Consider the following 15,591-nt stretch of genomic DNA (forward strand, 5'->3'; position numbering starts at 1 on the left):
ACCAAGAACTATTTTAAGAACTTTGTATTTATTAACCCATTTAATCCTTAGGAGAATCCTATGAGATATAGATTAGTTCTATTTTGAGGAAACTGAGGCACAGGGAGGGCAGGTAATTTTTATCAGGCCACAGAAGTATCAAGAGGCAGAAGCAGGATTCAGACCCTGGGTGGCTGTGTCCTGAAGACAAGACTTTAACCAGCACACTTGGACAACTCATCTGAATGGGGCCGAAAGTAAAACAAAACAAACAACCCTTGAATCCACTGTAGTACCTGAGTTCCCCCACTGTATAGTCTAAAGCATAGTAGGCAACACAGCCTAATTCCAAACCCCCTATATTTTGAATTTCTGCAAATCAGAGAAGCTACACAACATTAAGGGAGGCCAATGATGAATGACCCAGGGGTCCACACATAACTTGCCATTTCCTCTGGTCATACCTAGACATGGTGGAAATGCCCAGACTATAATGCAACCCCAACTTTTATTTATAAAGCCAGAGTCTCGTGGTATATTTGCATGCTATTATGTTCACCGAAACATCTGTGAGGTAGAGTTGGACCAGATTTAAAAGCTGCTTCTCCAAGGAGACTTCTCATTTGTCCTTAGCATGGGGAGTGACCCTATCATCAGTCACATTGTGTAGATTTTACAAGTTAACACTGTCCCAGCATCGTCCTGGTTGCAACCTGGGACTTTGCAAATTCCTTTCTAAGCCTCCCCTGATGACTTGTCAGATTTACCTTGTCCAGCCTCACCCTGACTTCTCCCTCTCTTGCCTGGGAAGAGAGAGGAGATCTTTCTCATCTCCAGTTCTCGGAGGCACCTAGCATGGTGCTCCGTAGGCAGTAGTTGTTCAGAAAATATTTGCCAATAAATATTTTTAAGTCACCATTTTACAGATGGACAAACTGAAATACAGAACAGAAAACAAATCAATATCCCTACATGTAATTTGGCATTTCCTCCCCTGAAAATACATGACATTTGTGTCTTTTCTCTAATGTCCAAAGAAAAGGGTGGAAGAGATGAGGAGCCCATGCTTCTGGTGAGGAAGGAGGAAAGTGGAGAATGAGAAGGACCTTCCTTCCTGCCACAGAACAGCACTATCGTGGTCCTGAGCCATGAGCTGCATTCACATGTAGAACCGCTATGCGTTCTTTGAGAAAAGCCAGTCTAATAAATGCATCACCAGCCAGTAATCCATGAGCTCTAGGCAGTAGTTGAAACTAAAGCGGGTAATGGCCACAGCTGTCAGGCTCCAGATGCTCGGCGCCCAGCCCTGCTGCGTTGTCCCAGGGTCCGCGCGGAGGAACGCTGTGAACTGGGCACATCACCACGCTCCCCTGGCCTGCTGCCAACAGCACCAGCGGCAGCTGGCCTGGAGGCTGGCTGTGCTGGCGGCACAGTGCCCCGGGAGGCTTGCAAGGCTGCGAGGGTTGGACCTCCAGCCAGCACACATGGTCCAACCGCAGCTGCCTGTCTACCCCAGAACCTCCACGCGAGCTCCGTGGAGCCCACTGAATCCTCCTGAAAACGGACACCTGCCTGTGGTCAACAGAAAAGATGGGATGAAAACCACGCAGATGGAAAGTCATGTCGTTTATTAATAATTTCCTTTTCTTCTCCCGTAAACTGGAAGGAAAAAATATTTGGTGACACTGTAAGACCATCTATCTTGGGTGGCAAAGCCCAGACAGAAAGTTACATGGGTCTGTGAAGGAAATCAACATCGGTGGCCTTGCATTCTCTCACAGGCTCGCTCTCACACTTCGGGATTAACTGGACCACATCATTCATGGTCTCTAACAAAGGAGGGAAACACTTCAGAAAAGACCTGCGCTGACACTACAAAAACATCGTCAACATATTAGAGAACTTTTCCAAATGTACATCGTATATAAAATAAGGTATCCTTTTTATTTTTTGCTTGACAATTAGCCACTTAAAATAGTTCCAGTTTTCACTTTCTTCTACCTCTCAACATTGTCGTATACATATTTTTCTCTCAAAATAAATATGTAAGGTTCACGTCATGGTAACCAGGTCATTTGCATGGCCCTGATTTTAGTAATAATTACAACCAAAAGGAAAGGGGTGTGTTCCTGAAGGAGAAGAACAGAGAACTACTGCAGAAATGAATTGGCCTTTGAGGCCTAAAAGGCAAATCATTACAAAAATCGAGAGACTGGAAGGCTGGCTTGCCTTGCTTTCAAACAAGGGTGAGACCATGCTCATCTGCGGGTGCAGCTGTCTCTGTGGTCCCCCCTTTATCTCTCGTTCCAGAGGATAATAATACAGCCTTCCTCTCCTATTTAGTTGGGCAGCAGAAGTACCAAACTTGGGTAACTCCCCAGACTCATAGTGGCAGCTATAGACAATCCCTGCTAAGTAAAAACCATAGCAATAAAATCCTTTGATTTTTTTGGAAAGGACAAAAAGGGGAGATGGTTTCCGGGAGTCATCTTATTATTGAGATTACATTGCAAAAAAAAAAAAAAAAAAAAAAAAGTGCATTAATGGGAGGGACTGTGTTCTTAGGATTCTCGATCCCATTTGTTTAAAGTAGACTTGGAGTCAAGAAATAAGCTAATCCCATCCATGCTGAAGCTCTGAAACTAAGGGGTCAAGTCTAGCACAGTAGGTTATGAATACGTACTCACCGAGAACTCAAGTCAAAACAACTTTGTTCCCACCAAGCATGCCCGAGAATATGAGGCCAGCAGTGACAAGAACTTTCTGGTTAAACCTGGCCAAGAAGGACAAAGCCATCTGAAAGGTCCTTGTCCATAGCTGCTGCAGAGGGAAGCTGGTAAATGAATTCAGTAACCCAGGTCCTGATGTACCACTACAGTTTGAATGTATTAACTATTCGAAGGCAGGGATGTTTTTGAGAGTTCGTAGCAATAACTGGTACTTTACAAAAAGACCTGAGGGAATAGAAGACACTTTCAGGTCTGAGAAGTTTGCCTCGGCTTTTGAATCCATAATTCAGCTTGTTCAGCAAGAATCCTATTCAGAGTCTCTCACCTGGTGAGGTTCCCTGCCGGCTTCCCATGCCCGCCCTTTTAACAGGTTTGATTAAAAATTCATTAGTTCTTAAATCAAGAGCTGCTTTTTTATTTTATTTTTTAATATGTTTTCTAATTTATTTCAGAGAGGAAGGGCGAGGAAGAGAGAGATAGAAACATCAATGATGTGAATCATTGATCGGCTGCCTCCTGCACAACCCCTACTGGGGATCGAGCCTGCAACCTAGGCATGTGCCCTGACCAGGAATTGAACCTTGACCTCCTGGTTCATAGGTTGACACTCAACCACTGAGCCACACTGGCCAAGCAAGAGCTGCTTTTGAAAAAAATGGAACAGTATATAGGTCTCTCCACATTCATCCATCTTACCCCTGATTAAATGAAAGGTTAGTAACCTTTATGAAAGGCCAGGTATTCCAGAACCTACTGCACATGAAAAACAAAAATCCCTCCTAAAGGGAAATCTGAAGGAAGCAACTAAGATTGATCCTTCTTTGAGCACCTTTTGTAACAAGAAGAAATTCAAGTGTAATGCACATAAGATTCCAGGTATGAGAGACTTTGTTTTCTCCTGAAGCATCCAATTGGAAAGTGTGCTGAGGTGTCCCGGCAGGACAACCTATATTATCGTTTGTCATGTGACTGCAATGCTGACTTCATGAATTTTTCTGCACAGTCTCAATGTCGGGTCATTTTATTGTTTTCAACAAAGGTGATATATTTACAGTATATTAAGTATAATGCAAGCTTGATTCAGTATCTATAAGACTTTTCATATATATATAAATATATAAGCCAGCTTACAAAAATAGTTAAGATCATGTGTCCTAATGTGGAACTGGAAAAAGTTGTTGTGTGGGAATCCTATGTGGTCCAGTCCTCGTTGGAGTGTCTGCATGTAACTCATTACGTGGTTGGCACTGCACTCTCTGCTCTTGGCTTCTTAGCAATTCGTGTGGGCCCACTTAGGGACCTCTGGCTATCAATGGAGTTGGCTGGGAGATAACTCCTGACATCCTACAGAGATGCTGTGATTTGTCAACTTGCTGCACGGAAATATAGTTCTTCCCTTAGTGAATTAAAATTATATCTTATTGTTGCGTCTCACTGATTGGCTAAGCATTGTTCAATTCCCAGCTGTATGTGCCAAGTAGGAAAAGAACATACTAGCTAGTATCTCAAACAGATTTTCTTAGACAATGACATAAAATACTACCACGGAGATGTGTCAGATCCTGTTCTCATTTATAATTATCTTTTTTCCCCCGACACATAACATATATTGTATGTGGAGAATATGCCCCGTGAGCTCTGTGACAGGTAAATCTGGCAAAGCAGTTCTCTGAATCTAGTCATGTGACTGGCTAGTATAATTAGGGTTCTTGCTTTGTAAGCCAAGATGACAACATGAGTTTCAAGTTGGCTTGGGGTGTCTTTGAACAAAACACTGCATTCATTTCTGCAAAGGAGAAAGATACACGAATAATTTGGCAGTCTAAAGAAGTTAATTTCAATGCAAATTTGCAAAGGCCAGCTGAATAAGGATTAATTGCTACCCTTTCACATCATTGAGAGCTGCAGCTTGAACGGCATGAAACCTATTAGACTGGGCATGTTGCTAGAAAGAAGGGGCAAGACTATGGACCTAAGAACTATTGTTCAACACATAAGAGATAATCACATACACTTAGAAGGAAAGGTCACATGATTGAGAGTGGCTAAGGCTGGGTCAGCTTGAATGAGAGTGATTTGGGGAGCTGTTCTGAGTCATGAGGCTACGGAGAAAGCCCCCTTCATTGAACTTCATTACCTGCACACCACTCACAACAGCATCTGGATGTGTGGGCTCTGGTCTTCACTCTGTCACTAGGGAGCATGTTGAGTCATCTCCCTGGACCTCTGCAAACACCTAGTTTCCCTCATTTACAGCACCTTCCTTCCCTGCACTCTCACTGCAAGGTCCTCTTTCCCGTCCAGCTGTCTACAAAGCAAGCTTGGGTTACAGTCTCCTGGATTTATGGTTTCCACTGGCCTAAGCCAGGCACTTGAAGTTATTTCAACAGAATTCTGTGATGGAATTTTCTTCTAAACAACATTGGAAGTAAATTTATGAGATTGAGGAGCATTTGGGGGTGGTGGTGGCGTGGAACTAAAGTGCTTGTTTATTCAGCATAAGAGATGGTAGGAACAATAATGTCTTTCTCTTCTCTAATCTCTCTTGCTTCTTCCAAGTAGAAGAAAGCATTCAGTATTAGAAGATTCCTCTTCATCATTTACAATGGAGTTAAGCGATATACATATATATTTTTAGCTGATTATTTACAGTTTTACAATAATCAGAAGCTCAAAGCAGCATTTGTAGAGATAGAAACTTTCTTTTTATCCAGAAGCACAACTGAACGACTCCAGATTTAAAAATGAAATAAAAGTGTTTACATTTGTTTCTGATTATTTTGGGTGCCAGATTCTTGCTCAAAACAAGAATGTTTTGACCAAAAATGGTCTCCAGGTCCCCATGGTGAGGTTACTTCGCAACAATCCTCATGTTCAATGGTGAGAATTGATACCCTCTTCCTTCTTTCTCAATAGAGAAGCTCTGAAACTTGAGGTTTCACAAACATGAAAGAGCCTGTCTTGTAAATAACCTGTTCCTCTCCATATATTCATTCTCATTATACTTCCTTTGCCTTTAAACCAGAGTGTTTCCTAGCTGTAAGCAGACCCAGGTCCATGGTTGAATGCATAATCTAGCCCCTACCTCTGAAAAGAATTGGGTTACTGTTGTGATCAACACTCCCATCCCACTAGCATGCTTGCTGGTGATTGTTTGGATGGTTCCTTGAGCAAACTGAACATCTGTTCGTTATACTAGTGTTTTCTTGGTCCTGACTCCCCTACCCCCAATGAAGAAGATGATCATACTTACAGGTCTCAAAGTTTTCAGTTAGAACTCTCTACCTGAAGTCATAATACTTTCATGCAGCGACATTTTAGAGAATAAAGTTCAAGTGGATCTGCAAATTCAAAGTGGAAAACAATTTGCACTGGCAGAGTTGAATAATGAACTTGTCTTAACTTATGCTCAATTATTTCTTGACACTGGACAGAGGGACTTATTGTGAGGCCCATGAAGTCTGAGCTTTTGCAACTGTGGGAAACCCTGCATGACCAATGGCAACGATGTTGTGGGAAGAGGAGCAGCAGCTTTGAAATAGTCACAACCAACACAATTTTGATTAAAGAAAGAACTCTGGTTTTTAATAGTTTTGATCATTAAAAAAGTTTAAACCTGCATAGCAATCATTTCAAAAATAATTATTTAATGTTCCATAATTAAACTGTACACAACCTAGTCTTGGGACATAGAAGCCAGTGAGGTGAGTTTGGAGCAGTCCGGTGCAGTCCCAGGAGCCAGGAGTCGAGTTCTCATTGGCCTTTTTTTGTGTGTGTGTCATTCTGTTCATGTAAGTTTATTTGGCTACTTGGCACAATCTGGCCCCGTGGCTGAGCGGATCTGCACTGGGAAGAGAGAGCAGCTTGACCCCAGTCCCTTCTCGCTTCCCCTCCCCCACTTGACTGGGTTCCTCAAAGTCGCTCAATGTCTCGGTATTTCTTCCTCAGAATAGAGACCTGGTCTTTAAAGAGGACGGGGTCGAGCCTCATCTGAGAGTGGATCAGCGGCATGTAGCCAAACCAGCTGGCAAACGTATTCATGCAGCTCTGTCGCTGGGCAAAGTGGTCAGGGTCAGCCCAGCGGGAAGCCCGGGAAGTCTGGGGAAAAGAGAGAAACAAGGAAGAAGATTGTGAGCAAAGGGAAAGGTGACATGGAGACAATGCAGAAAACCAAGTCAGGCCTGGATCCCAAATCTCCCCATCCTTGTGCTTGATGAAAATTCAGGCACTGATCCTGGTTCTACCCTCATCAGAAGAAGGTTTCCCTAAGATATGCTACTTTCCCCAATGCTAAATACACACATGCAAACAATGGCCCACATGGAATGACTAATTCTCTGCTCAGTAAATGACTTACCAGTTGAACCTCCACTACTATGGTCACTAAATATAAACTTCTCTTTGCACTTGGGATGAAAAATTATGACTAACAATGTGTTTGTGGTTTCAAAGATAGTTTTCGAAAACTTTGTTTACTTGGTTGAGGATGGATACCATCTCTTTAGCTCTCTGTGTTGCTCCTAAGGTTGGTTAAATATTTTTAGACCATGAATGACTGACACTGACTTAAAAGAAAGCCTTAAATGACCTGAGGGCTGAAATTTAAATAGATGGACTAAGCATAATGTCTCTAAAACCACGTTTTTATGAAACAAGGAAAAGGTGGGCTGCCCAATTATGGGAGCAGAACACAAACTCACTTATGTCATTAGGCAACTGTTTAATGATGTATGTGTGTGTGTGTTTGTGATCCTTGTGGTAGAATCCTCGTGCATTGTTAGAAAATACTCTCATAGGAAGGTACATCTGACTGTGAAAATCACTCAGAGTCACTTTAAAACAAGTGTCAACATGCTTGAAGGTAAATACAAATGTCAAGTTACCTCTGAACAACAGAAAAACAAACAAAATATGATTTATTGTGTTTTCATGAAGTTCATATGAGCTTCACAACAACCTGGTCAAGTTATCTACCTCGTAATCACATCCCCACTGTATAGGCGAGGAAGTAGGCTCAAGGAAGTTAAAATTATTTGTGCAAGGCTAGAAAGAGACAGAACTCAGATTCCATTCTTGACCATTTGTACTAGGAGAACTCTGCTTGGTAAATCAAATTAACCTCAGCAGTTGAGTTCACAGCAGAGGAGATAGTCCCAAAGACATGTCACTGTTCCTAAGTTGGTATGAGCTTCTGGATTGGTCCACTCGTTCCCAAAGGGCAAGACACTCAAGGGCAAGTGCTCACATATGCAAATAGAAATACTGTCAAGAGCTCATTCTTATTCTCTCTTTTTTTTTTTTTTTTAAATATATTTTATTGGTATTTCACAGAGAGGAAGGGAGAGGGATAGAGAGCTAGAAACATCGATGAGAGAGAAACATCGATCAGCTGCCTCCTGCACACCTCCCACTGAGGATGTGCCCGCAACCAAGGTACATGCCTCTGACCGGAATCGAACCCGGGACCTTTCAGTCCGCAGGCCGACGCTCTATCCACTGAGCCAAACCGGTTTCGGCCTTATTCTCTCTTAAAAATAATTTTTAAAAAGTCCATTGGATCACTCAGGTAACTTTTTTGTCTCTAGATTTTATTTTGAGTCAACCAACATAGTAGAGAGGGTATCTTTTTTTTTTTTAAAATATATTTTATTGATATTTTACAGAGAGGAAGGGAGAGGGATAGAGAGCTAGAAACATCGATGAGAGAGAAACATCGATCAGCTGCCTCCTGCACACTCCCCGCTGGGGATGTGCCCGCAACCAAGGTACATGCCCTTGACCGGAATCGAACCCGGGACCCTTCAGTCCGCAGGCCGACACTCTATCCACTGAGCCAAACCGGTTTCGGCTAGAGAGGGTATCTTTGTAGTGTAATAAAAGTACAATTTTCAAGTACGATATTCATTAAATTCACCAGTCACACAAACATTCAATAAACAAATGTGTTTGATGGGAAGAATGGAGCAAATAGAATACATGTTTAACTAGACACATCTAGTGAGACCTAAGGCTAAATTTAGATTTGTCCTCAAAAGATCTGCAAACTTATTAGAAATATTGGTTTGGGAGAATTAAGGCAAATCTATGACAAGGGCATTAAACCTACCCCTAAGAAATCATGTGTCATTAGAATTCCACCCCTAATCAGCAAATAACCTCAGGGAAGTTCATAGAACTCTCTGAGCAAACAATATTAAAGGAATGTTGTATCCTTAAATGAAATAATATATATGAAAATACCTGGGCACACAGAAAACACTCAATACATCTTGCTTGAATTTGAATAGCCTTTCAGCCTTAAAGATTAAAAATTCTTGCAAATCCTCTTGCATCTTCTTTTAGTAGTGAGCGGGAAACAGAATTTTCCACTAGACTTTTTTGCTTACTTAGGACAGCAGCTGTGTCATAACCAGGACCTAGCACAGTGCCTGACATAAACCATACATGTTCAGTAACTATTGAATGACTGTATTTTGTAAACTTAAAATCCTATCAATTTGCTGCTCTTACTAAATTCAGTGAATGAAAAACCAATTGTGAGGCCTGGCTAAATTTTCCTTTACAAAAGCTAGATTTGTAAATGATTTTCAATAACCGTTAGAACAAGGTAAATGTAACACCCGAAACAATGGAACTGATATAACCATGTTAAAATATGGCTTTTACGGCTGACTCCATATCCTGTTGGATGATAATCTATGATTTAGCTCAAGTAGATCTAAAGGTCTTACTTAAGGTTTCTGACTTCTTACTTATAGTGCTGAGCTCTGTGCAGGATGAATAAGGGGTAGTTGAGCCAGTATATGCAGATCATCCTGACAGGGGACCCTGCCCGTAGAGGGGAGGGGAGTGGGGAGGGTACAAGCAGCAGAAATAACAAAGCCTGGGATTCAACTTCCAGTTCTGTCTTTTACACACTGGGCAACTTGTAGCAATATACTTACATCCTCCGGGTCCTGGTTTCCTTACTTATAAAAAGAGAAAATTCGATTATATTTCCTAGCAAGGATCTTTAGTACTAAATTTTTATGACTCAATGCAATATTTTACTTTTATAAAATCTTTCATATATGTTTTCTCAACCCTGTGAGGCAGATTTCCCCATTTCCATGTTAAAGATGAGCCAACTGAGTTTCAGAAGGCAAATGACTTGCCTATAGCTTATAAATGCTAGTTCTAGAACTGTGAGGCCTGGTCTGCCATCAACATGCTCACCCAACTCAACAACTACCACCAGAAGGCTGTGTTGAGAGTATTATTAGCTATTCATTAAATAAAGCACTGATGACAAACTTACATAAAGTCTCTATAGGTCACATGCATAATCTTGACATAAAGATACCCTTGACTTATGCCTTCCAAATTATCCACGTGCCAGCCGTTAACTCTCTCAGATACTTTAGATGTGGGTTTTCATTTTGTTTTCTTGATGTCCCCTCATTAGGTTTCATAGAAGAATAATGAGTCCTCATTACCTCCAGGTTAACCACCAGCAAGCAAAGCAAGGAAGCAGAGTCCTCTTACCTGTCCCATCATTGTCTCCTTATACTGCTTCTTCTGGGTTACTTTGATTGGAGGCAACTTTGTCACAGCAGACACCAGGAAATTCATGAGAATGTCCTCACAGTTGGCCAGCTGGTCCACCATGTTCTTCAGGCTGGCTGGCAGATAATGGGTGTACAGGTAGTGATAATATCTGTAAAAACCAAAGACATTTCCCGAGGGGCCATCATTATATATGGTGGTCTTCTTTGACAGAAAACATATACCCATTCTTTGGATTCTACACATATCATGGATGATGATGATGATAACTATGACTTATGGTACTTACTATACAGGGTGGGACAAAAGTTTATAATTGTTTGTATGGAAAATAATATAATATTTAATAAATAATACAAGAATAAACTCTGTTCTGTATACTCACAACTGTAAATCTACTTTTGCCCCACCCTGTATACCCAATAACATTCTAAAGTGCTTTACAACAAATGCCACATCTAATCCTTATTAAAAAATCTATGATTTAAGTACTATTATTATTCCTATATATAGATAAAGAAACAAGGTAAATAGATACATGAAAGCTATAGCTTGCCTAGCCTACCTTCCTAACTTTACTATCAGGCTGGTTGATAAGAAACAGAACACTTAGATGGCAAGAAAACTTACATGTAATCTATATATTATTACAAGCTGCTTTACAATTTTTATTGGTTTAATCAGAACTGTATTTAAGATTATCCTATAACTCCAAATTCAACAATATATTGTTCTATTTTTGTGGCCTATAAACCATATATTTCAACAGTTAGAGCAAAACCCTAATTAATCTGGTGGTCAATCATTGTGTAGAACTCATATTAATTTGAATTATTTTCACACTACTATTTTTTGGAGGGGCATATAACATATATTTATTTTTTTTAAATCATTTGAATGAATCAGATTCATTAAGTGGCAGTGAAGAAGAAAGGGAACAATGAACTTCCGAGAGGTATAATCTTGAGATGGAGGTTCCGCCAAACCTAAATGTTTACACGTTGTGCATTTCAACTCTATCCCTGACATGGCAGAAGCCTCTATTCTTTACTAAAAAGGTTAGGTAAAGATTGGAGTGTTTACCGCACTAAGGCCAAAGAGTGGGGATTTCATTCACAATTGAGTCAGGAACACTAACTAATTTGGCAATCTGACCCCAAATCCACCCCTTCTCTTTGAGTGCCTCTGCTCTACTTTGCCTTTTTGCTATGTAACTTCTCACCTTAACATATTATAGAACGATTATGTATATTGTGTCTCCCCTTGTTAGACTATAAGACAGACATGGAGATGTTACTCTACCATGATTACTGGAAATGCAGTAAGCCAAGAGATTTTATTGGTTTCAAAGACACATGTTGGTCACAACAAAACTTAAAGGAGGATGCAACCGAATTTCTGTTAATGTTGTTAACAAGACTTGACTCAAGTTCCTACTTATACAGCAGTCAGAAACGAACACAAGGAGTATATAAAAATCTAAACACGTGAGACGTGTAAATTCCTCACTTGTGATAAATAGCAGCTCCAGTCAACACCATGGAGTAGTCATTCGTCCACTTGGACGTGTACCCCCACCGCTCCTTAGAGTTATCCCAGAAGTGGCTGCGCGCTGGGTACCCCACAATCCTCTCAGGGAAGCTCTGCCAAACGGTGAAGGCAAAATCCACCTGCAGGCAGAACACAGGCCAAACAAGCAATCAACAGTGTTAACAATGTCAACAAAACATTACCTTCCCCTGCTAATTTGTAACTCCAAGCCCGCCACTGTTGCGAAACACTGGTTCCATGTACTCATCAGCAAATTAAACTGACTGCTTGACATTTTGCCCCACAATTATGCACATTTTAATGTTTTCTGTGATAGAAACTTCAGATTAGCGCAGAAATGAGAGAAGAAGAAGAAACCCCACATTTGCTGATATGGCCTTTAGAAATCCAGTCTGTTCAAGCTGGAACACAAGTCATAAAAGCAGTTGCTTCCTCCCTCCCACCCGAAGGCGCACGTGACCCCTGATTCACGTGAGCCATAAATGTGTCTGTTTTTTACACGGGAGATTTCCTGTGTACATCCCGAGTATGAATATCCAGCATACATCATAACCAGCACACAGCAAAGCCAAAGGGACTAAAAGAAGAGCATCCTCTTGAGAATGACAGAAAAGATGTTTCACACAACACCCAAGGTCTAAGGGGAGCACAGAGCACACATCATAAAGAAGCAGTTACTCAGGCCTCTCGGGTTCTAGCCAGGGACAGCTGGAAAAAGCAATCACAGTGAAAAAGCACTAAGAATAAGTGAGGACAAGGCAGGGGAAGCTACAGGATTAATTTAAAGGAAATGCAGCTACATGACTTTCCAGTGCTTATAATAACCCAAAGCAGGGATTTCTGAATACGCTATAAACTAACATTTATAATTAGCAAATAGTCTGTTTTCATATGTGTAAGCTCACATCTGACTCCCTGTGATCATTCCATGGATGATAAATAAAATAATATAGAAAGTGAAAATAAAAATAGTAATAGCGAACTACAATACAATGCTCCTAACTGTGTAATGCTTACAGTGGTTATAGGTTCTTACATGTTTAACTCACTTAAGCCTAATTCTGTGAAAAGATAATGTTCTATTCTCAGTATTACACAGAGGGAAGCTAAGGTATATGCGGGCTGAAATAATCTGCCCGAGCTGTAAGGGGCAGAGCCAGGTTTCAGATTTAGTGTGTACTGTTTTCATAGCCTTTCTTTTAGCTCTGTTGCTACGGCACTGAAAGCAATTTTTCTCTTATACAGGCTACACATTTACCCGACAACTGCTCTATGTCTTCTTGATAAGCAATGAAAATGAAGATTTCATTTACTCCACCAATAGTTCAAGTCTTGGCACAGTGACCTTCCAGAGGTTCAAGAGCAGAGCAAAAGGTGAAAGCAACCCTAGTTCGGTGAACCACTGAATAAACAAACTAAGCATGCTATACCCACACCTTCAGCTAGAAAAAGGAACAGAATACTGATATACATGTTATACAACATGGACAAACCTCGAAACATGATGCTGAGTGATAGGAGCCACACGCAAAAAAGGCCACATAGTATATGATTCCATTTACATGAACGTGCAGGATATGCTAATACATAGAGACCGAAAACAGATTGGTGGTTCCTAAGGTTAGGGAGTGGGACTGGTTAATGGGTATGGGGTTTCCTTTTTGGGCCATGAAAATGTTTTAGAATAAGACAGAGGCAATGACTACATGGCCCTGTAAATGTACCACATGACACTAACTATACACTTTAAAATGGTCACTTTTAAAAATATATATATATATATTATTGCTTTTTTACAGAGAGGAAGGGAGAGGTAGAGAGTTAGAAACATTGATGAGAGAGAAACATCGATCAGCTGCCTCCTGCACACCTCCTACTGGGGATGTGTCCGCAACCAAGGTACATGCCCTTGACCGGAATCGAACCCAGGACTCTTCAGTCCACAGGCCGACGCTCTATCCACTGAGCCAAACCAGCTAGGGCTAAAATGGTCACTTTTATGTTATGCGAACTTTACCTCAACTAAAAAAGAGACAAAGCAAATAAGCCTAGATCAATATTTCCCAAGCTTTCATTATACGCAATCCCAGGCCACACGTTCAATGAGTTACTTAATATTTTTCTTTCAACTGCCTGTTCTTTTTTTGTTGTTTGCTTGTTTTTCCTCACTAGCCTCATCCTAGGTAAAGATGTCAGTGAAATTCTAGCCACATCGCTGGCCACATTACTTTCTAACAAACATTGAAGTAAATATATGTGTTAAGTTAAATACAGGCTCGCCATGAACCATGTAAAACTAATGTGCACTAACCACTTTTTGGGAAAAACTGGCCTGGGTGATTGTAGGGTCCCTTTTAACTCTGAATTTTGGGAGGCTTAATTAGAAGCCATCATTTTTTTTTATTGATTTTTTTTTAAGAGAGAGAGAGAGAGATAGGAAGGGAGAGGGTGAGAAAAAGAAAAAAGAGAAACATCAATGTGAGAGTGGAACTACCTGCATGCCCACTGCACGCCCACTACCAGGGATCTAGCCCCCAACCCAGGCAGGTGCCTTGATGGGGGAAATGGAGCAACTTTTTGGTGCATGGATGACACTCAACCAACTGAGCCACACCAGCCAGGACAGAGTCATCATTTTTGTAAGCAGCCATAAATTCAAGTTTTTATGAAACTGAGTTTGGTGTCCTAACTCCAGATAAGAAAGCCTTAACAACATAGCTTCCTCCCCCAACATTAAGAATGCTTGTGGGGCATGGGGCATCTCAGAGTTAAAAGACAGCAGGGGAATGGACAGTATGTGCCAGAAAATTGAAATCAGGTTGTGATCATCTGCATATCCTTACTGGCATTCAAATGCTAATGGTGCTGACTGATGGGACAGGGTTTTATTCAGCCTTCTCAAAGGATCAGCCTGGCTGTCAGTCCTCGAGGGTTTTCCATTGTTCTTGAAAAGGAAACGCGCACTGGAAACTACTAGAGAACCCGATGGGGTGTTTTCATCACATGGATTTCTTGCTGTCTCAGAGCCGTTTCAAGTCATTTCAAAGGAACTCAAAAGTAAATTCAGATAAAACTATGATTCTTGTGATAGTTCTGCTTTCATGCAGATCATTAACACATCAAAGAAGGCAAAGGTCAGCTCATGGCCTTTTCTCTTAAAAACCAACATCTGTTTTCTTTTGAGAATTTGCAGCAACCCCGATAAATGTAAATAACTATAAACCAACTACATCTAATACCCTTTAAAGGAGGCTGTTTAAAAACCTCTCCTTAATACCACAGAGAGACATTTAAACAAGCTAAGAATCCTTAGAGAAGAAATAAAACGAACCAATATCTACTCACCTGAAAAAAGAGAAAAGAGAAACCCTGTCATGGACCACTTTAGGCAACACAACCACTCCACTGATCACCCTGCGGCCGTGAACCAGACCGCCAGCCTCTTCACATTTGCGTATCACTTTCAACCCACGTTGACTTCTAATGACTTCACATATAACACATGTTCCTCCCCGTGTGCACCCAGAGGCTGGGACCGCTCTTCTTTGAAAAGAAATTCACCAGCACGTGGCTACATCACAGCAGCGGAAAGTTATTTCACCTTGCGGTGGGGAAAACAAATCCTAGTGGGGAAACAAATTGCCTTGTGCCCAGGGGAGGAGGAGTGGCGATGCATCCATTCTTCAGGAAACAGGGTAAGGGTTTAGGGCTATGCTGTCGTCGTCTTAACCATACATTCCCCATGGCCATGGGATGCTTCTCCCGTTTGCTCTCTGAGACCCACTCT

The 15,591-nt window shown here is 41.2% G+C and overlaps 1 protein-coding gene across 2 annotated transcripts in view; it reads right to left on the reverse strand.

Moving 5' to 3' along the window:
- Positions 1 to 6,268: 6,268 nt before the first annotated feature.
- EXT1 (exostosin glycosyltransferase 1) overlaps positions 6,269 to 15,591 on the reverse strand; it is a 275,246-nt gene continuing 265,923 nt past the window's right edge. Inside the window, exons 9-11 of one of the 2 annotated variants that reach the window (XM_080646233.1) lie at positions 11,763 to 11,923; positions 10,233 to 10,404; positions 6,269 to 6,806 (exon numbers count right to left, since the gene is read on the reverse strand). In XM_080646233.1, coding sequence (XP_080502359.1) covers positions 6,621 to 6,806; positions 10,233 to 10,404; positions 11,763 to 11,923 — 519 coding nt within the window. In that variant the 3' untranslated portion in view covers positions 6,269 to 6,620. The remainder of the gene's footprint in view (positions 6,807 to 10,232; positions 10,405 to 11,762; positions 11,924 to 15,591) is intronic. The other variant, XM_080646234.1, reaches the window with a different exon arrangement.

The sequence above is a fragment of the Plecotus auritus genome (assembly GCF_963455305.1).
Source record: "Plecotus auritus genome assembly, chromosome: 11".
Lineage (NCBI taxonomy): Eukaryota > Metazoa > Chordata > Mammalia > Chiroptera > Vespertilionidae > Plecotus > Plecotus auritus.